This window comes from Hypanus sabinus, chromosome 21, assembly GCF_030144855.1.
Source record: "Hypanus sabinus isolate sHypSab1 chromosome 21, sHypSab1.hap1, whole genome shotgun sequence".
Taxonomy (NCBI): Eukaryota; Metazoa; Chordata; class Chondrichthyes; order Myliobatiformes; family Dasyatidae; genus Hypanus; species Hypanus sabinus.
Genome location: NC_082726.1, coordinates 48,536,045 through 48,559,000, shown reverse-complemented (window position 1 = coordinate 48,559,000; position 22,956 = coordinate 48,536,045). Strand labels below are relative to the sequence as shown.

At 42.6% G+C, this 22,956-nt stretch overlaps 2 protein-coding genes across 3 annotated transcripts in view; one reads left to right on the top strand and one right to left on the bottom strand.

Annotated features, from left to right (window-relative positions):
- The window catches only part of cdh23 (cadherin-related 23), a 1,109,092-nt gene that overhangs the window by 259,089 nt on the left and 827,047 nt on the right, over positions 1-22,956 (bottom strand). The window contains exons 34-37 of the mRNA XM_059946450.1: positions 22,089-22,238; positions 21,510-21,638; positions 17,512-17,640; positions 97-324 (exon numbers count right to left, since the gene is read on the bottom strand). Coding sequence (XP_059802433.1) covers positions 97-324; positions 17,512-17,640; positions 21,510-21,638; positions 22,089-22,238 — 636 coding nt within the window. The remainder of the gene's footprint in view (positions 1-96; positions 325-17,511; positions 17,641-21,509; positions 21,639-22,088; positions 22,239-22,956) is intronic.
- Positions 7,212-22,344, top strand: LOC132379012 (uncharacterized). 2 transcript variants are annotated; one of them, XM_059946453.1, is made up of 4 exons: positions 7,212-10,678; positions 13,950-14,016; positions 18,549-18,684; positions 22,106-22,344. In XM_059946453.1, exon 1 carries the CDS (start codon positions 7,525-7,527, stop codon positions 8,659-8,661), a length of 1,137 nt encoding a protein of 378 aa, XP_059802436.1. In that variant the 5' UTR covers positions 7,212-7,524; the 3' UTR covers positions 8,662-10,678; positions 13,950-14,016; positions 18,549-18,684; positions 22,106-22,344. The 2 variants fall into 2 exon arrangements, with proteins under 2 accessions (XP_059802436.1, XP_059802435.1); XM_059946452.1 differs by lacking the exon at positions 22,106-22,344 and adding an exon at positions 19,562-21,470.

The window sequence follows — 22,956 nt, the reverse complement described above, 5'->3', positions numbered from 1 at the left end:
GAAGCACAGATCTGATGGGCACACTGAGCTCCGTCTGTGCTGTATGATTGCAATTTATACAGAATACAGTGATGTAAATTAAAGCAAAACACTTACTGAGAGTGAAGGGGTACCGTCATCTTCCACTGTAACTGTCAGCTGATAAAAACTCTGTCTCTCCCGATCTGGAGGAGAAGGGCGTGTAACAATCTCTCCAGTTAGCCGATCAATACGGAAAGTGAGATCTTCATTGCCCATGGTGATGTAGTAATAGAGTACAGCATTGGCACCGGAGTCCATGTCTGTCGCCCGAACTCTGGTGACTGGAGTTCCTCCTCCAACATTCTGAAAGGATTTAGAGAGAACCTGTTACAGGGAGCAGGCAGACAGAGTTTCAGTACAAACCAAGCTAGAATACTGCACTCAGCTGTGGGGACCAATCATCTGGAAACATACCCAGCCTTGGAAATGCGAAACCTGCTGGTGCTAAAAATGACTGAACTATGATAGCAGCTCGTTTTGTCTTGGCCTTGAGTTGATTTGGGTTTAAAAAGTTCAAGTGATTTAATTGCTGAAAGCAAGACAAGCATTTGAATAGACCAGGCAAGCTATTTCTTCTGATGAGGGAGCCAAAACAAATTTCACAAGTAGAGTTACGCCATTTTGTAAAGGAAGGTGAATGGAAGTTCCTCTGCCATAAGGCTGTGGGTGACAGATCATATGAAATGCCTTACCCTGGAGACAAGTGTTTCTGTTTAATTCAGTTGGTTAGCAGATGACAAAAGGTGCTGCATCAATGGGGTAAGCATACAGATCAGCCAAGAAGCTCTCAATGCCTGAAAAGCCTTTGATCCAGCAGTCACCACCTCTGAAAAAACACCACCTCAAAGTTCAAAGTAAATTTTATTATCAAAGTACATATTTGTCATCATACACTACCGAGATTTAATTTCTTGCAGACATTAACGATAAATACAAAGAAACATAATAGAACTAATGAAAAAACAAAGACAGATAAACAACCAATGTACAAAAGCCAAAATGACTCAAGATTGCTTAATGTCATTTCCAATACACAAATGAAAAAGGAGAACAAAGTAATTGTTACTCCGGTCCATTGCAACACAAAAAAAAATCACAATAAGAAAAAGAACACAATAATAATAAAATAAACAATAAATATAAATATAAAAGATAGCTTATATACATAACACACACAAAATGCCGGTGGAACACAGCAGGCCAAGCAGCATCTATAGGGAGAAGCACTGTCGACGTTTCGGGCCAAGACCCTTCATCAGGACTAACTGAAAGGAAAGATAGTAAGAGATTTGAAAGTAGTGGGGGGAGGGGGAAATGTGAAATGATAGGAGAAGACCGGAGGGGGTGGGGTGAAGCTGAGAGCCAGAAAGGTGATTGGCAAAAGGGATACAGAGCTGGAGAAGGGAAAGGATCATGGGACGGGAGGCCTAGGGAGAAAGAAAAGGGGAGGGGAGCACCAGAGGGAGATGGTGAACAGGCAGTGATGGGAAGAAAGAGAGAAAAAAAGGGAGGGGGAGAAAAACTAAATATATCAGGGATGGGGTAAGGAGGGGAGGAGGGGTATTAACGGAAGTTAGATAAGTCAATGTTCATGCAATCAGGTTGGAGGCTACCCAGCTGGTTTACAAGGTGTTGTTCCTCCAATCTGAGTGTGGCTTCATCTTGATGGTAGAGGAGGCCGTGGATAGATATATCAGAATGGGAATGGGACGTGGAATTAAAATGTGTGGCCACTGAGAGATCCTGCTTTCTCTGGCAGGCAGAGCACAGGTGTTCAGTGTTCAGTGAAAAGGTCTCGCAGTCTCCCTCACCAATATATAAAAGGCCACACCGGGAGCACCAGATGCAGTACACCATACCAGCCTCCAATGGCATGAACATTGACTTCTCTAACTTCCGTTAATGCCCTTCCTCCCCTCCTTAATCCATCCCTGATATATTTAGTTTATTTCCCCCCTCCTCCTTTACTTTTCTCTCTTTCTGCCCATCACTCTGCCTGTTTTCCATCTCCCGCTGGTTCTCCCCTCCCACTTTCTTTCTCCCTAGGCCTCCCGTCCCATGATCCTTTCCCTTCTCCAGTTCTGTATCCCTTTTGCCAATCACCTTTCCGGCTCTCAACTTCACCTCACCCCCTCTGGTCTTCTCCTATCATTTTGCATTTTCCCCTCCCCCTCCTACATTCAAATCTCTTACTATCAGTTAGTCCTGACGAAGGGTCTCGGCCGGAAACATCAACAGTGCTTCTCCCTATAGATGCTGCCTGGCCTGCTGCGTTCCACCAGCATTTTGTGTGTGTTGCTTGAACGTCCAGCATCTGCAAATTTCCTCGTGTTTGCTTATATACATAAATTGACTGTATGCCTTTCAAGTGATATACCACAAGGTGACTCACAGGAAATGATAAAGCAGTGGTGGTTGAGTGTGGAGGGTTGGGCTCGTGGGTGGGGGTGTTGAATAGCCTCACTGTTTGGGGGAAGTAACTGTTTTTGAGTCTGTTGGTCTTTGTGTGGATGCTACATAACCTCCTCGCTGATGGGAGTGGAACAAACAGTCCACAAGCAGGATGGGTAGGATCCTTCATTACAGTAGCATCCCTTTCCCGACACCTTTCTATTATACATGTCCTTGTTAGCAGGTAGGTTGGTGCTGGTGATGCGCTGTAGAGCCTTCCTAGCTGCTGCAGTGAAATTTCCTTACTGTGCAGTGATGCAGCGTGCTCAAATGCGCTCTGCTCACATCTGCAGGATGACGCGAGTATGGATGTGAGAATAGAAGACATTACTGAAGCAACACACTAGGTGCTGGACGAAGTCTGTGTGTCATGCAGCATCTATGGAGGAAAATGGACAGCCAATGTTTTGGGTCGAGTCCCTTCGCACCATTAGTAAAGATGGCCAAATAGCTAGGTTTTAAGAAATCAAGAGCAAGAGGATAACTAGGGAGAGAGTAGGACCATTTAAGGATAAAGATTAAATTGCTTGGGTGCAGAGAATGTGAGTGAGGTACTTATTGAGTAATTTGCTTCAGTATTTTCCAGGGAAAAGGACATGGAGGACCAGGAGATCACTGTCGAGTGCATAAATACGTTAGAGGTCAAGGAGGAGGAAGTGTTGGGTCTCCTAATCAATGTTCAGGTGGGTAATTCCCCAGGGCCTGATTGACTGGTTATCCCCCTAGGTTATTGAGGGAGGCAAAAGACAAGAGTGCTGGGGCCTTGACAGTATCTTCCTCCTCTCTATGCCCAGAGAACTGACAAGTGGCTAATGTTGTACCTATATTTAAGAAAGGAACAAGGGAATATCCCCTAATCTATAGACTGGTAAGCCTCATGTCAGTTGTGGGGAAATTGCAAGCGACAATTATTAGGGATAGGATATATGAATATTTGGAAACCAGTAGCCTAATAAGGGACAGCCGGCATCAGTTTGTGCATGGCAAGTAATGTCTAACTAACTTGACTGAGATTGTTGAAAAGGTGAAGAGAGAGATTAATGAAGGTAGAGCAGTGGTTGCTTTCTACATGGGTTTTAGTATGGCGTTTAACAAAGTCCCTCATGAGAGGCTAATCCAGAAGATTAGGAAGCATGGGTCCATGGCAAATTGGCTGTTTGGATTCAGAGCAGGCTTGCACATAGAAGACAGTGGATAACTGTCGAAGGGACTTGTTTAAGCTGGTGGTCTGTAATTAGTGGTGTTCTGCAGGGATCTGTGCTGGGACCTCGGCTGTTTGTGATGTTTATAAATGACCTGGATGAAAATGTAGCTGGGTGGGTTAGTAAGTTTGCAGATGACACAAAGATTGGTGGAGTCATGGATAGTGTAGAAGACCAGCAAAGAACACAGCCGATATAGATCAGAAACGGCAGATGGAGTTTAACCTAGATAAATGTGAAGTGTTGCACCTTTGTGGAGCAATTGCAAGGAGATACGTTTACTGTTTTGGGCAAGACCTATAACAGTGGTGATGAGCAGAGAGATTGGGGAGGAAGCGGGACGTCTAAGTTCATAGCTCCATGAAAGTGGCTGCACAGATTAATAGGGTGGTTAAGAAGGCTAATGGAATGCTTGCTTTTAATAGTCGAGGCATTGAGTTCAAAAGTCAAGAGATTATGTTGCAACTGTATAAAACTCTGGTTATCCCACTAGAAGAAGGATGCTGAGGTTTTGAAGAGGGTTACCAGGATGCTGCCTGGTTTAGAGGACATGAGCTATCATGAGAGGCTGCACAAACTTGGGTTGTCTTCTTTGGAGCAGCAGAGGCTGAGGGCATCTTATAAAATTGAGAAGCATAGATAGAGTAGACAAGAGTATCTTTTTCCCAGGATAGAAATGTCTAATTCTAGAATGCATGAATTGAAGGTGAGGGGGAGTGTGTTCAAAGGGGATCTGAGAGGTAAGTTTTTTTACTCAGAGTGTGGTGAATGCCTGGAATGCACTGCCTGGTGTGGTGGTAGAGGCAAACACATCAGAGGCTTTTAAGAGGCGTTTAGACAGGCACGTGAATAGGAGGAAGATGGAGGGATAAGGACATTGTATAGGTAGGAGGGATTATTTTTGAGGGAGGGAATTTTGATTTAATTTTTAGCTGGCTCAGCACAGCATTGTAAGCCAAATGACCTGTTCCTGTGTTGTATTGGTCTGTTCTAACTGCCTTAAAGAAGGAAATAGGGTGAACAATCTGAAGCATCCAACAAATTTAAACCAGATTCAGTTTCATTCACTTATCATATATACATTGAAATATACAGTGAAATGCATCGATGCATCGTTTTCATTAACAACCAACACAACTCCTCACACCCCCGTACCACTATACTTTATAATTTCTTGTCAGTCACCTTATGTACGGATAATCCTGTGCCTAGTGTCACTTTATTGGCATAAAATCAATCTATGTTTATAATCTATCTCATGTATTGATATTTACAATGTTTTTTATTACTGTGTTCTTTATCATATTTTGTTTTTTTGTGCTGCATTGGATCTGGAGTAACAATTATTTCATTCTCCTTTACACTTGTGTACTAGAACTGACATTAAACAATTTTGAATCTTGATGATCAGTGCCATATCTTCAGACATTCCAATCTGTTAGGTGTATTTTCTAAAGGACTTAGTTTAAAAAAAATCTTCATAGACATTTATATCCCTGCACTGTCTCGCCAGCTTTCTCTATAACATTCTGCAGTGCTAAATGCCCATTCACAAACCTTCTACTTTCTGATTCTAGTTACTTCTTTACCCTCTTTTTATGTACTTAAGATGCCCAGGACCAACAATTGCTTCCCCTACACCCAATAACCTCTCTCCCTCTTCCTTTAAGACCATTCTACACATGTTGAAAACATCCTTTGTCGTCCTTGCTTCCTTGATTCAGTATTCACAATGATCACACAATGCCAAGGGAACTCAGCAGGTCAGGCAGCATCTATGGAGAGGAATGAACAGTTCACGTTTCAAACCGAGACCTTTCCCGATCCGAAGTATTGAATGCTCATTCCTCTCCACAGATGCTGTCTGACCTGCTGAGTTCCTCTAGCATTTGCTGTTTGTTGCTTTGGATTTCCAGCATTTCTAGAATCTCTTGTGTTCACAACGATCAGTATTGTTTCTGTGGTGCCCATTAGTATTGTTTAGCAATAAAAAAACTTTATGAATACACTTCTATTGCAGGAATATTTTGGGAATGAATTAGGAATTCAAATGCTAATTAGTTGAAAATAAAACTAACTCCAAGTCCTTGGATTCCTCGCAGTAACTGGGGACAGACATGCAATTAATATACCATAATTGTTGCCTGCATCGTATGATTAGACATAATGAATGAAGCACAGACTTGAAGCAATGGCTAAAGAGTTAAGAAGATATTTCTTCCTTAATTCCCCTTGAAGCAGAACCAATTATTGCACAGTACTATTACACAAAGAGCTGAATGACCACTTAACCCATTCTTGATTATGTTTTCTTAAGCGAGGAATTATTATGTAGAAATCAGAGGAAAACAGCTTGTTTTGTTTTGAAAAATTAATTTGAACCATTGGAACAAAGAGACCTATTATATAGGTTTGTGTAAGCCAGCCAGTGGCATAGTGGCATCTGCACCAGGCTTCGAGGCGAATGGTCCTGGGTTCGAAATCCAGCCGGCTCTTTACATACTTTCTATCCGTTGTCATGATCCCAGCCCCCTCCTTTGTGAGAATCGCAAGAGCACCCGTCGAAAGGGGTGGGGGGGGGGGGTCAGTAGACCCAGTAGGAGAGAGAGAGAGAGAGAGAGAGAGAGAGAGAGAGAAATGTGCCAAATTGCACGTCCCACCCGGGATACAGAATAAGACGACAGCGACTATTGTCTCATGGAGACCACGTGAAAAGCCCTCGGGCAAGGTGGGCTGGTTGAGAGAGAGATTGCATCATCCCAACCTGATTGACACCTGCGACCCCGTGAGGAAGTATAAAGGAGAGTCTCTGGGGGACAGCCCCCTCAGACGCACCAAGAAGACACGAGAGAGTGATCCCGCAGCAGCGGGAAGCCATTCTGAAGGAAGCCACGTGCGTTAGATTCCGGGATTGGAATTTGTGGCTGGAATCACAGAAAACCGCTTTTAACTAACATCGGGGAGAGGGAACCAACGCTCCCCCGATTTCACGGAAGCCTCATCAAGACTCGGCAAGTTCTTTCTCTTCTCCCCCAATCTCTCTCTCGGTCGCCCCACTTGAAACCCAGCGATTTTCAAAGGGCTGAGGCCGGCAGCCTTCTGAGTGACTTTTATATTTCCAACGGACAATCTATTAACCCCTAGACAACTGTAGAGCTCACTTCTTAATGATGATTATTACTATACCCGCGCTTTAGATTGAGTATTGACGACGTGCATTATCTGAATGTTTGTATTAACCTTACTTTTGTGCCCCTTTATAAATAAAAACGTTTGAAAATAGTGACATCAGACTTAACGGACCTCTCTGTCTTTGCTGGTAAGTTATCCAGTTACGGGATACGTAACAACTTGGGGTTTCTCGTCTCGGGATTTGACACCAAATTGGGAGGCCAGTGAATCGGGCTTGTAGTCCAAAACTTGAATCTGGTTACGCGGGTAGCCAGACGGGAAACCAGCAAAGATGGACGTGGGTGAATTTATGGAAAACCTGACGGTGGGGGCGCTAGAGGCAGCCACCAAATCAGACTTGTTAAATTTAGCGAAGGGGTTGAACCTCACAGAAGTGAGGTCGTCCATGAAAAAGCAGGAGGTATGAAGGGCCATAATCCAGTATTACATTGGGAAGAAGGTGTTTGAAGCTGAGGTTATTGGGATATATCCCTGAAAAGGTACCATCAAGTGGGACGGTTCAGTTAGAGGTGGAGAAATTAAAGTTGGAACATGAAATTAAGTTAAAAGAGCTGGAAGCGGCTGAGAGAGAGAGGGAGAGGCAAAGACAGCATGAAATTCAGCTATAGAAGCAAACGAGAAAGAGAAACAGAGGCAACATGACCGGGAAATTGAGAAGATGAAGAACGAGCGAAGAGATCAAGGGTTAGACCAAGCAGAGTGGTTTAATGTTAGTAGGGAGTTGAGATTGGTGCCCCCGTTCGAGGAGACAGATGTCGATAGTTATTTCTTGCTTTTTGAAAAGGTGGCAGTAAATCAGAAGTGGTCAAAAGAGCAGTGGGTGGCATTGTTACAAAGTGTGTTAAAGGGGAAGTCCCAACGAGCATATGTGGCGATGTCCCTGGAGGAGGGAGGAGTGGAGAATTATGATGAGGTAAAGGAGGCCATTCTCCGGACTTACGAATTGGTACCTGAGGCCTATAGACAAAAGTTTAGAAATTTAAGGAAAGGGTGGAATCAAACGTATACCGAGCTAGCCCATGAAAAGGGGGTGCTCTTGGACCATTGGTGCACCGCGGAAAGGGTGGACGAGGATTATGGGCATCTCAGGGAGTTACTTTTGATCGAGGAATTTAAAAGTTGTGTTCCGGAGGAGATCCGGATGTATTTGAATGAGAAGCCTGATAAGTCCATGTCAGAATTTGCTAGGTTTGCGGACGAATATGTCCTAACCCACAAGACAAAGACTTCCTCGAATAAAGGTCCCCAGAGAGACCGTGGGAACGATCAGGAAAGTCCGACGAGTGAGGCAGAGGTTCCACTGGGAGCTAGCGGTAAGGTTGAGGGGGAAAGGCAAGACGACCAGAAGGTTCCGGGTTTGACCTGTTTTAATTGTGGAAAGGAGGGGGCACGTTGCATCTTGATGCTTTGCTCCGAGGAAGGGAAAGCCGCAGTCCCTATCAGGTGTGCCGTGGTAATCAGCAAATCGACCAGAGAGCTGAGGGTAGACAGAGTACGAGAAGGCTCTGGGAGCTGTCTGTCACACGGAACCGTGTCTGTGACGGAGGGAGACACACCAGTTCCCGTACGAATCTGGAGGGATACGGGCGCTGAACTATCCCTGGTTAGCCATAAGGTACTAGAATTTGGTCGGGGAATGGGCATGGTAAAGGTGGAAGGAATAAATAAATGGATAGAAATGGTGCCCTTATATAAGGTCATTCTGGATTGTGAGCTGGTGTATGGATCAGTTGAAATAGGGTGCCCTCAGAATTCCCGAGAGCTGACGTGGACATCCTGCTGGGGAATGACTTAGCAGGGGGTAAGGTTTGGTCAGCCATGCTGCTGACCTGGTGACCGGCGAGTGTGGTGACCCCGCCCCTAGCGCACAAGGACCATCTCACCAGCGCAGTCACTCGCAGCATGTCGAGAGAGACAGCTGTGAACGAGAGCAGTTTAAATCTGGCCAGTTTTGATTTGGCCGAGACGTCTTTGATAACCCTGTGCCATGAGGGTTTAGAGGGTGGTAAGACGAAGAGTAGTAAAGTGAAAGGACGTAAGGGAAAGGAGATAGATCTGCCCTTAGTGAAGAGAAAGGTCCTAAAGGTAGGAAATAAAGATGAGAGACAGATAAAGCTGTTAAAAGGTCCCGAGTTGGAAATGGATGATCTGTCTGGTTTGGCAGAATTGTTTGAAGAGAGTTCTAAAGGTGTTCCCGATAATGAAGTGAGGGCAGTCCCAGATGGAAAGGGTATCCTTGCCTCGAAGGAGTCTGCTGAAAGGGCCGAGGAGGTTGTTTCAGCTCGCAGGGTTGCGCCTTCCCTGGGGGGGGGAGCTGCCCAGAGAGTAACTGGGAGAATCGGGGGAAGTTCGAATTTGAAAAAGGTACGGGTGTTGAAAGCCTGGAAGAGGCAAATGTCCCGTTTGAGTGTGTCCAAGTTGGGGATGCACGTTGTGCTGAACCTGGTAACGGAGCTCAGAAGAAGTCTGAGGTATCTGATTCAGGGGAACGGGGTATCCGTCCTTGTGACTTGGTTCAGTGATTAGTATTCGCGTAAACTTTTGTAAATGCACCTAAGCTAAGGTCACACCTCCTTAGTTTTGTTGCTTAAGAAAAAAAATAAATTGGTGGTTATTGAATTGAAGTCTGATGTACGGTTCGCAATGTTAAGATATTAAAGAAAGGGACACTGTAATCGTTAACTATTTAGATACTGACTTGAATGTATAACGGTAGTATTCTGTGAAAAGAAAAACTTGTGTATTGTGTTAGATTCAAAACTCCTGTAAGACTGTGGACCACTCTGTTTTAACCGCTGGTAAAAACGTTTTAAGAGGGGAGGTGTTATGATCCCAGCCCCCTCCTTTGTGAGAATCGCAAGAGCACCCGTTGAAAGGGGGGGGGGGGGGGAGGTCAGTAGACCCAGTAGGAGAGAGAGAGAGAGAAATGTGCTAAATTGCACGTCCCACCCAGGATACAGAATAAGACGACAGCGACTATTGTCTCATGGAGACCACGTGAAAAGCCCTCGGGCAAGGTGGGCTGGTTGAGAGAGAGATTGCATCATCCCAACCTGATTGACACCTGCGACCCCGTGGGGAAGTATAAAGGAGAGTCTCAGGGGGACAGCCCCCTCAGACGCACCAAGAAGACACGAGAGAGTGATCCCGCAGCAGCGGGAAGCCATTCTGAAGGAAACCACGTGCGTTAGATTCCGGGATTGGAATTTGTGGCTGGAATCACAGAAAACCGCTTTTAACTAACATTGGGGAGAGGGAACCAATGCTCCCCCTCGATTTCACGGAAGCCTCATCAAGACTCGGCAAGTTCTTTCTCTTCTCCCCAATCTCTCTCTCTCGGTCGCCCCACGTGAAACCCAGTGATTTTCAAAGGGCTGAGGCCGGCAGCCTTCTGAGTGACTTTTATATTTCCAACGGACAATCTATTAACCCCTAGACATCAGCAGAGCTCACTTAAAAATGATGATGATTAATATACCCGCGCTTTAGATTGAGTGTTGACGATGTGCACTATCTGAATGTATGTATTAACCTTACTTTTGTGTCCCTTTATAAATAAAAACGTTTGAAAATAGTGACATCAGACTTCAACGGACCTCTCTGTCTTTGCTGGTAAGTTCTCCAGTTACGGGATACGTAACACCGTGTTGGGTTGAGCATCAAGCTAGCAACTTGGCCTTGTAAAAAACAGACAAAGAATTCCAAAGGAACGGCAAGGTTGCCGCCAAATGCACCGCAAGGTGTGAAAAGGAACAACAACAGTACGTTTGCATGTCATCCAGCAATGCGGCGCTCCATCAATACAGTTTCAGGTTTGGTTTCCTGGTTTACTTATTTTGAACTTGAGTAACAATTACATAAGCAGCTCTTGCCTCTAATGAATATGTGATTAATGACACCACATTAACCACTATTGTCATTAAGTCCTTGCACCATGCTTTAATTTGGCCACATGCGTACAATCCACACAATGCACTGCAGTTACTGACGTGTGCTGTTCTGAGAGTACTGCTCAAGTCCATGGCCTCTACGCAATCAACACAAGTGCACCTCAAGGATGCATGTATAGCTCACTGCTCTACGCCCTCTTCTCATTGCTACTATCAGGACCTTGAAGACACATACTTAACATTTTAGGAGCAGCTTCTCCCTCTTCACCATCAGGTTTCTGAATGGACCATGAACTCATTAGAACTATCTCATTTTTGCAGTACTTAATTTTTTATATTTCTTATTTTTTTTATGTATTGCACTACATTGCTGCAGCAAGATAACAAATTTCATGACATATGGCAGTGATAATGAATCTGATTCTGATTCTCATCACCGAAGATAAATTCTGCAGGGAATATCGTCACCTATGGGTTCAACTCCAAGTTGCACATTATCCTGATTTGGAATAATATTGTTAATCCTTCACTGTCATTGGTCTAAATCCAAGACTTTACTTCCATAAGATTAAAATGAGCTTTATTTTTCATATGTTGTACCATGGAGAGCATTCTGTCAGGCTGCATCACTGCATCACGGTATGGAGGAGCTACTGCACAGGACTGAAAGAAGCTGCAGGAGGTTGTAAATCTAGTCGTCGCTATCTTGGGTACTAGCCTACAAAGTACAAAGGACATCTTCAGGGACTGGTGTCTCAGAAGGGCAGCATCCATTATTAAGGACCTTCAGCACCCAGGGCCCTTTTCTCACTGTTACCATCAGGTAGGAGATACAGAAGCCTGAAGGTGCACATTCAGCGATTCAGGAACAGCTTTTTCCCCTCTGCCATCCGATTCCTAAATGGACATTGAACCCCTGACACTAACTCACTTTTTAAAAAATATACAGTATTTCGGTTTTTTTCACATTTTTTAATCTATTCAATACATGTAATTGATTTACTTGTTTATTTATTATTATTTTTTCTCTCTGCTATATTATGTATTGCATTAAACTGCTGCTGCTAAGTTACCAAATTTCACGTCACATGCCAGTGATAATAAACCTGATTCTGTATATCGAAACATGCAGTGAAATGCATCCTTTGCATCAATGACCAACACAGTCTGAAGATGTGCAGGGGACAGCCCACGAGTATCATCATGTTTCCAGCACTGTCATAGCATACTAGCATAAGAAAGTGCAAAGGGTAGTGGAATCCGCACAGCATATCCCTCTCTACCATCGGTAGTATGTAACGGAGGCAACATCCTTTGTCAAAGATCCCCTCCTGCTGGGTTATGGTCTGCTTTTCACAGCTATCATGGGACTGGAGATACAGAAGCATGAAATCCCACTGCACCAGGTTCAAGAACGGTTCCTTCAACCATTTTGTTGTTGAACCAAATATTAAAACCCTAATTACTGCAACAGTTTAACAACACTATGACCATTCTGATCACTTGAACTAAATGGATTTGGAATTTTCTTGTAAAACTCTGATTAATTTATATTTAACTTGCTTATTATGTGAATTCTCTTGTAGATTGGGAACAAGAGGGAAATGGATCAGCCATAATGAAATGGTGGGGTAAACTCAATAGATCAAATGGCCTAATTCTGTTCCATTATTGTATGGTTTTATGGTTTCATGAATGCTGCTTATATAATGCTATGTGCCTGAGATTCTGTTGCAAGTAAGTTTTTCAGTGTACCTGTGCACGTCACAATAAACTTTAGAACTCACAAGCTAATAACACTGTTGTGTGGGATATAGTGAGGGATTATATGTGGCTGACACTGTCCAAATGAAATACATGGTTACTTAATGACACAGTGGGTCCTGTGGGCTCCCAGCAGAGCAATCCCCTCAGTCCCATTTTCCTTACTCTCTCCCCTGCAGCCCTGTCTCTTATTCTCTATCACATGCCCATCAACTGCTTTGATCCTTTTGCCGTCTGCTTGTACTCGGGGTAATTTACAGAGGTCAACTAACCTGCGTAATCATCTTTACAAAGAGGCCGAAACCGGAGCATTTGGAGGAAACTCACCCAGTTAGATAGAGCATGCAAACTCCTTTCAAGGAGCAATTAAAGTGAGCACTGAATTCTGATTCTTACAGCTAAATGCATTAACTACTGCCCCACTACACAATGGCTCAAATGGAATGAATTAAAAGGGGGATGTATATGTAAATTAATCCCCTCTAGTGAAGCCTCATTATTGCCTCTCTTCAAATGTTCATAAGAAGGAGCTGGTGAGCAGTTTTGAACTGCTGTTATCATATGCGGTGAAGTTACACACAATGTTGTTAGCTGGCGAGTTAGAGGATTCTACCTTAGTGAAAATGAAAGGCAGAACAATAGAGTGACATTGAACAACACATACTCAATGCTGGAAAAATTCAGTAGGTCAGACAACATCTGTGGAGGATAAGCAGTTGATGTTTTGGACCAAGACCCTTCATCAGGACTGGAAAAGGTTCTGCCCCTTCCTGTTTGATCACTGATACATTTTATACTACTGATAAGCATGTTTTAAGGTCATCCCTTCATTTCTGCGATATCAAAAGAAAAAATCATGTACTCTTTTAGCCTCAAGACGTAACAGTAATTTTGCATCTGAGGTTGGAACCAAACCTTAAACCACAAACCAAAGTCACCAGCAAATGCCCACAGCGTAGTCACAAAAATGGGCAGGTAAGGAGTGGGGAATGGAAATGGAAGATGAATCAGATATTAAGGGTTAAGGACACCCAGAAGTCATTGTCTCATTCTATTCATAATAGAACTTAACTCCTGATCAATGCACAACGTGCGCATGGATAGGAATAGTGGAAAGGTTCCAGTCCTCAAAACAATATCTTTATCCCTTCTTTAAGGAGAACACTTTTCTAATCTATAACTGTTGCCCTTTAACAGCATGCATAATATTAAATATGTAAATAGTTTTGTGGTGCACATAACTTGTCAATGCTTGAACTACTCTAGAGAGGTGTGAAGTTTAGGATGGAAACTGTAGATCAAATTATGTACATGCTTATGTGAAAAAGACCTGACAAAGTGTGAAGTTAAGTATGCACCAAACTAACAGGTTGTGCCTTTCCATTTGATCGCAAAACTTGGTGATTTACTCATTTTTTCATTCCATTAGATCTGGATGTTGCTGGCAATGCCAACACATACTCTGCAGGATCTGGCATGGCTGGAGTCAGAGTCAGGTAAGACAAGGTCCTTAAAGGACAACGATTGAAGTAGGTGGGATTTTCCAACAAGTTTATTCTAGATTATTCAAATATTTGAGGAAATCCAGAGGTTTTAATTAGGTAGTTTATTAATACCTCAATTGCAGAGTCCTAAGGTCTTTCTCACGATGCCATCTCTTACCTCAAATGGAGCAACCACAAATTTTAAATCTGAAAACCAATCTCTACATGGTCTTTTTTCTGATTTATACTTTTCAATTCGCTCTGCTAGCCTGCCCTTACTATCACTAACAAACCAATTATCTACAACACTTTAATAAATTTCTGCTTTTCATAGAATCATAGAAACATATGGCACAGCAATGGGTCCTTACACCCCAAGTTATCCACGCCAACCGTGATGCCTGTGTATGCCAATTTATTTGCTTGCAATATGCCCGTATCCCTCTGCTCATTTCCTATCCAAGTATCCGCCCAATTGCCTTTGGAATGTTGTAAAGGTATGTGCCTACACCATCTGCTCTAGCAACTCATCCAAATAAGCAGCTCATTCTGAATAGGACATTTACCTTGAAAACATGCTAGGTTCAGCTAACCACATATTCTGAGAAACCAAGTACGTTTGTATTTGCTGCCATATTTGCAGGTCGTGCAGCATAGATAACTTCACTCATCTCAACACGGAACTGATTCCTCAGTCTATGGTCTCATTTTCAGTTATTCTACATGCTGTTAGTATTATTTATTTACTTATTTATTATTATATATTTTTTTGAATTTGCAGTTTGTCCTCTTTTGCACATTGGTTTGTCAGTCTTTGTGTAGTTTTCATTAATTCTATTGTATTTCTTTTTTCTACCGTGAATGCTTGCAAGAAATAAATCTCAGAGTACTATATAGTGACATATATGTACTGTGAAAATAAATTTACTTTTAACTTCAACTCTTAGCTAGATGGAACCAGTTTGTATGGAGTTTGCATGTTCTCTCTGTGATCATGTGGGATCCTACTGGGTGATCCCATACTCAAAGATATGCTACATTGGTTAAATGGCTATAGACAAGTAGGAAAATGTCATTGGTGGATGTACAAGAGAGAATAAGTTGCACACACAGCTAATGAGAGATAAGAGGGGAATACAACTGATAGGTTTGTTCTTTTGCAAGCCAGCCTGAACAACATGGGCCAAAATGCTCCTTCTGTGCTTTACACTTAGTGACCACTTAATTAGGTAACTTCTGTAGTGGCCTTCTGCTGCTGTAACCCATCCACTTGAAGGTTTGATGTGTTGTACCCTCAGAAAGGCTCTTCTGCTACTCTTCAGAGATGAGTTGCTTTTGACTTCCTGTCAGTCTGAACCAGCCCGGCCATTGTCCTCTAACCTGTCTCATTAATAAGGCATTTTTATCCACAGGAACTGCTGCTCACTGGATTAACAAAAAAGATAATTGCTTTTTAAACCATTCTCTATAAACTCTAGAGACTACTGTTTGTGAAAATCCCAGGAGGTCACTGGTTTCAGAGATACTCAAACCACCCTATTTGGCACCAACAATCACTCCATGGACAAAGTCACTTAGATCACATTTCTTCTCCATTCTGATGTTTGGTCTGAACAACAACTAAACCTCTTGACCATGTCCACATGCTTTTATGCATTGAGTTGCTGCCACCTGATTGGCTGATTCGATACCTGCAAAATGAGCAGGTGTCAGGTGTGCCTAACAAAGTGGTCACTGAGATATAAGTAAGAGAGACACACCAATTCACAAGAAATATCTGTGTACAGATGGAGTAAATGAAAACAAGATATTTTTGTCCAAATGACCATCACATCTCAACAGTTAAGATTAAAGATCAACTTTATTCACCATATACATTTACACGCTCTAGGAACTTGCTTTGCTGTCTTGGCATGACATACAACAACAAAAAAACAACATGCAACAATTATAAGAATAAAGAATTATATGGAAAATAAAGTTAGAGGTTAAAGGATGGATGTGGAATAAAATATGCATAAATACATAAATACCGGCATGTATTTACAATGTTAACAGCATTATTAAAAAGTGGTTTCAAGTGTTTACATTGCAGTGACTGGGGTAATAGGTACAAGGGGTGGGGGTAGTTAACTAGAATGGTTAATCAGATTAATTGCCTGGGGGAGGAAACTTTTACGATGGCAGAAGGAAGCTTTGGAAAAGGCAGATTCCTTAGGGGTTAATGTCTGCAATGATTTTTCCTGCCTGCTTCTTTGTCCTGGACACGTACAGGTCCTGCAGTGATGGTAGACTGCAGCCACTGACCTTTTCAGCTTTCCTATCAGTTCACTGCTGTTTTCATATATTGTGAGAGGATGCTGCACCAAACAGAACAGTAATGGCTGATGTGAGGATATTCCTTTGTGAGGATGCTTGCACTTTTGTGTCTGGTTCATGTTCCACTACATGAACACATACAAAATGCTGGAGGAATTAAGCAGTCAGACTGCATTTATAGATAGGAATAAAGAGTTGATGTTTCCAGCCAAGACACTTCATCAGGACTGGAAAGGAATGGGAGGAAGAGAGAATATGAAGGTGGGGGTGAGGGGAAGGAGTACAAGCTGGGAGGTAATAAATGGAAGTGAAGGCAAGTGAATGGAAAGTTAGGTGGGTGGTGGTGGAGGAGGAGATGAAGTGAGAAGATGGGATGTGATGGTTGGAAAAGGTAAAATACTGAAGAAAAAGAAATTTGGTAAGAGAGGAGAGTGGACCATGGGTGAAAGGGAAGGAGGAGGGGCACCAAAGGGAGATGATCACCAGGTGAGGAGAAGAGAGAGGTAACAGGAAAGCCAGAATGGGGAATGGAAGAAGAGAGAAGGGGGAGTTAGAGAAATTGATGTTCATGCCGACCAGTTGGAGGCTACCCAGACAGGATAGGAGACGTTGCTCCTTCAGTCTGAGCATGGCCTCATCATTGTCAGTAGAGGAGTCAATTTCATATACAATGAAAAACTGAACACTTGAGATGTCTCCATTGTCTTGCTCAATGTTTACACCTCAATCTATAACAGTGCTGATTAACAAGTGATTAACCTGCTGTTTCGTGAAGCTTACTTATCTCTGCACTGAACTGTGGCTGTGGCCAGCAAATATCACAGTGTGGTCTCGCTTTTGTGAACTTGAGTTCTGAATGCTATTTGCTTACTTTCTTTGTTTGTACTTTTTTCTCTGAACATTGGGTATTTGATGTTCTTTTGTGTTAATGGGTTCTTGAACTTTGGTTATTACATTGCTCTGAGGAATATTGCTGTGTGCAGATTATTCCAGTTATTGCATCATGAGAGTGACTACACTTCCTAAGATTGTGCAAGCCCTTCTTACATACTGCAATAATAATCTTGTTCTATTTTTCAAATTCAAAAACTTTAAGATCTTTGAATCCCACAAACTCAACAACTTCTTTCATCTACAGCTGATTTTTTTTCTTTCAGAGAATCCAGTGGAGAAGACCAGGTACTTTACCTCATAAATGCTGATGTTGTAGCTGCCAGGGTTCATGATAACTGGGGCATTGTCATTGACATCCACAGCCGTAATAGTAATCACATGATTTGTCTTGCGTGGTGGCACCCCATTGTCAAAGGCCTGAACCTGAAAGCAAATAATACATCAGTTCTGAAGCTTCATAGATTCTGTTTGCTGTCAGATGTCTGCACCAGACTCTATCACTTTTATATCACCTTAATTACAAACTTTTTCTGCTTGCCTACTGTCATCTTGCAAGTGTAATGCCCTGGTTCATACTTTCACTGTTATGTTGTATGTATTGTTGTTACGTTGTATGTCATATGTATTTTATTTTATCTAGCAGTTCTGCAAGAGCAGTCTGCTCTGTTTTCAGTTTGGGTTACTGTTGAAGATAAGGAATGAGGAGAAATGTGTGCCATCCAATTAGGATGGTAGAACTGAGGGAAGGTTTCTCTAGTGAGGGACACTAAGGTCGGGCTTGGGGCTTTTATTCAGCGGGAGATGGCGAGAGAAGACACTGGGGAGAACCGGTCGTAGGAAATGGCCTGGTGAGAGACCTGTTTGTTGGATCACGATGAATCGCGAGCAATGTTGTAAGCCTGTGCTCTCACACTGACAGGCAAGTTCAGGATGAGCCCCAATTTGTGCACATTTGACTGTTTAATTAGAATGGCCCTTTTCTTTTTTTTTTACTGACCCTTTAGTTAAGTTTAGATTCATAGATATAATTCCTTTAATTGTATGCAGTGTACTGTCTGTTATTTTGTGGCACTAATTTGTAACAGGGTAGCAAATGACACAGTATCTACACAAACCGGGGTTTGGAGTCGGAGAGCCGTCTCAGTCTCATGAGTTTGGCAGGACCAGAGAGTGTTTTTCCTAGACTTACTCAGCCGAGGAAACCAGGGTTTTACAAGGAACTGGAGTAAATATTAGAACAGAAAAATTAAGAGCAAGACTAGGATGTGAAACACCTCCAAAGTGCTATATTCTCCATGTCTAATGAAAATTACTTTTCTTCCGATCCCTAGATCCCACAATTTCCTTTGTTAACCTATCCATATTAGGTTTGTATACAATGATTGAGACTCCACAGTCCATCTGGGATAAAGAATTCCAAAGATGTTGATACATTAGAAAAACAGAAGGCTATGGGTAATCTCTAAAGTAAGTATATGTTTGGCACAGCATTGTGGGCTGAAGGGCCTGTATTGGCTGTAGGTTTTCTATGTTACTACCTATTTGGCATGTTTCTGACAACCCTTATCAACATTTTATTAATGCAGCACAGAAAGCATCCTATCTGGATGCATCGACGTTTTGGATAGTAACTGCTCGATACGTGACTGCAAGAAAGTGCAGGTTGTGGACACAGCTCAGCCTATCTCAGAAACAAGCTTCCCCTCAGAGGCCACAGAGCATGCCTCAGTAAAGCAGCTAACATAATCAAAGATCCCACTCACTCCAGACATTCTCTCTTCTCCCCTCTCTCATCAGGCAGAGGATATAAAAGCCTGAAAGCACATACCACCAAGCTCGAGGACAGTCTCTACCCACTGTTATAAGACTACTGAATGTTTCCCTATGATGATAAGTTGGGCTCCATCTTGTTATGATCTTGCAACTTATTGTCTATCTGCACTGCATGTTATCCACATTCTGTTATGGTTTATCTTGCACTTACTCCATTGATCTGTACAAACAGTACACAAGAAAAGCTTTTCACTGTACCTCAGTAAACGTGACAATAATAAACCAATTCCAATAGTTGGAAAATCAGAATAAAAGCCTGTGATGACAAGAGGCTGCAGATGCTGGATAGTGGAATGAAAGGCACAACATTGGAAGAACTCAGTAGGTCAAGCATCTGTCCCACCCAGAACCTGTACGCTACATATTGCTAATCTTTCTACTTCCCCCTTATTCCTGACACGTTCTCAACCTGAAGCAACAACAGCAGCTTTTGCATCCATATATGCTGTTTGACCCACTGAGTTTTTCTAGTTATCTAATTTTTGTTCTAATATTCTATGACTCTCTCTAGCTGAAAGGAATTTTGCCTTGGACATCTTCGTTGTATATGGCAAGGCACTGCTGACAGGTTCATTGAGACGGTCTCAGAACAGATCAGGCAGCTTAAAGCCAGGCATCCACAAGACTCTGTGGACTAACTGCAGCAGGGGAAGCGTACACCGCTGTCAACCTCACAACCTGGCGTATCCCTCGCTCTACCACTGCTGTCCAGTCAGAGGAGGGACTCTGAGTTCCAATGAGGCATGCAGAGGGTCTTGCCTGAACACTGTGGCTGAAAACTATCTCTGGAGGCAAAAGGTGTAAACAGATGCTTTGGGTTGGCATCAGTACTGAGAGGGAAGAGCACAGGTTTTCTGTTTAAGGCAGTGTGTATGGAGGCTAGGGGATGATGTGGAACCAGATTAGGAGGGGACAATGAGTAGACTGAACTAGATGGAGAAAAGGGGTGGGACAAAGGCTCGTGGATGATAGGTGCAGTAAGCTGCATCCCCATGCCAACAAGAATGTAAAAGGACACTTTCTTTTTTAAGGCTGTCGACAGTCGAGGGAAAATGTAACCCATGACTGGCAATAGTCTTGACAGCCTTGGAATGGCTGAGCAGACGCAATGTGCCAAATGGCCTAATTCAGATCTAATGTCTTAAGAAAAGCTTGGATAAGTGTATAGATGGGAGTGGTATAGAGGCTTATCCTCCAGGTGCGGGTCGATGGGACTTGGTAGAATAATAGTTTGGTATGGACCAAAAGACCTGGTGCTGTAGTGTTCTACGGCTCTACTCCTCTGCAACGCTTGTTCCTTGCAGATAATGAGGACTTGCTGTGCTCTTTTAGGTGGATACAGAAGATCCATTGGCATTATTTTACAAAAGATCAAGGAGCTCTCCTTGGTGCCACAGCCAATATTTATCCTTCAGTTATTATCATTAAAAGAAATAGATAACCTGGTCATTATTGTATTGTTGTTCGTCTACAAATCAATTGATGCTCTTCCTATATTATCACAGTAAATACATCTGAATTTCTTCATTGGCTGTAAAGTGGGAAGAAGGGTCGCAGAGTGGAGCATAACGTTATTACAGCATCAGTGATCAGCATTCAATCCCTGTCTCTGTATGTAAGGAGTTTATATATTCTCCCTTTGACAATGTGGATCTCCTTCATGTGCTCCGGTTTCCTTCCACATTCTGAAGATGCAGGGTTTAGTAGGTTAATTGGTCACATGGGTATAAATGGGCTTGTTTGCCAGAAGGGCCTTTTATTGTGCTGTATCTCTAAATAAAAAATAAATAATGTACGTGGGTTCGCCTGGAAATGAACATGATGTTAGGAGATAAAGAGGGATAGAGAAGAGAGAGGAGAGGGGAGGGGAGGAGAGGAGTGGAGAGAGTGAGAGAAGAGAGAGAGAAGGAGAGAGAGAGGAAGGGGGAAGAGAGGGAGAGAGAAGGAGAGTGGGAAAGGAGAGAATGAGAGAGAGGGGGAGAGAGAGATGAGACAGAGAGGAGAGAGAGTTGAGACAGAGAGGAGAGAGAGATGAGACAGAGGAGAGAGAGAGGAGAGAGAGATGAGACAGAGAGAGAGAGAGATGAGACAGATTGGAGAGACAGATGAGAGAGAGATGAGACAGAGAGGAGAGAGAGATGAGACAGAGGAGAGAGAGATGAGACAGAGAGGAAACAGAGATAGAGAGAGAATGAACTAAAACTTTTGTTTCTCTTTCCTTTATATATTCATCTTTGCAATAGGACACACAAAATTCAGCAAATCCTTGCAAAAGGTGTGTGCCAAAATTCAGAGAATAGATACAGAAAGAGCTTATGCCATTGAATTGTGATTCAGTCTCTGAGTCTGAGAATCAGTGTAAAGCTTTAGTAAACTGGACAACAACCAATTACATAACTGATTGCAGTTGCATTTCCAGGTTAACTAAACAAATACGCATTGATATCCAGTGAACTTACTGTTAATACATGTCTGGCAGTTTGTTCTCTGTCCAGGTGTTTAGCAAGGTAGATCTCTCCACGACTTCTGTTCGTAGTGCTAATCCGAAATGCTCCATTAGTATTTCCAGACAGAATAGTGAAATTAACCTGTAGTGTAGATAAAGACAAAACTGTCTTCACATGGTGGAAATGGAAACAAATGCTCAAACAATCTGTTAAATAGCACTTGACATTTCCTGGGAGCACTGCTTTCTGTAGATCTGCTTTGATTTGGAAAAGTAGATAAGGATGAGGAATACCACTTAGCTATCTTAGCTTAGAATTAGTCTTCAATATTATTAATAACCAACCTTCTGTGGTATCCTTCAGGAGTAGCCTTAAGCCTAGGTCATGGTTCAAGAGTTTATCTAATAACCTGACTGAGTGCAAATGAGATGGATTTCAATGTCAAAAATAAACTATTAATTGCTACACTTCTGGTGTTTCTTTGGTTTGGCAGTTGCTTATTCACCTAGCAATGTCCAGAAACAAATGGTGTGTGGAAATTTTAATCCAGAAGGAAATGTTTTTGCATTACTGGAAATCAGCTGTTCATACCAGTCCATTCTGCTTAGAATCCAGATCCCGTGCAGAGACGACAGCTACCCGCTTGCCAATGGGAGCATCCTCCTGTATCTCCACTGAGGAATCGGAACTCGCGTCAAACACAGGGCTGTTATCATTCTTATCTTCTACTGTGATAATTACCTATCAGATAAAAGGAAGCAAATGAAGAAAATTGTCATGATAGTAAAGCCCCACATAACCCCATGTGACCCATTAAGCTGGCTACATCAACAACTGCTTTGACAATCGGTGGAAAAGTGCGATTTCTTATAATAAATATTAAGCAACAGTGTTAATATTTCTACGAATTTCACTACCTTCCCAATTTCCTCCACAAACTACGTTAGTGTAGCTCCATTCAAAAGGGGCTGCTTAGTTACTGGAAGAATATTCCAAACTCCACATTTGCTTTACCATCAAATACAAAGTGATTTCAAATTGTTAATTCACTAACTGTTGCTTTTAGTGTGATCCCCAATTGCAATCCCATTTTGCTGATGATGTGCAACCAAGTAGGATTTTGAGTAGCGTTGAGCATGCAGAAGTGGCTTTAAGGGGATACAGACAAGATTAAATGAGCGAGAAACAGCATGACAGATTGAGCAAATGTGGAGAGATGCAGGGTTATTCACTTTGGAACAAAAGCTGATTTATTTCTAAGGGTGAGAGATTAGGAAATATTGATGCTGAAAAGGACTTGGGGGTTCTTGTACATGTCACTGTAAGCCAACATGCAGGTCTAGCAGTTAGGAAGGCAAATGGTATAGTCAGGGATGGATTCCCTCAGAGGAGAATGCCTGTGCATTATTTTGTTTAATGTGGGGAGGCTGACTGATGTGCAGCCACCACAAGGTGCTTG

Bases quoted from the DNA above. Each gene is read 5' to 3' on its own strand.
- LOC132379012 (XM_059946453.1), top strand. From the start codon at position 7,525: ATGAAGAACGAGCGAAGAGATCAAGGGTTAGACCAAGCAGAGTGGTTT.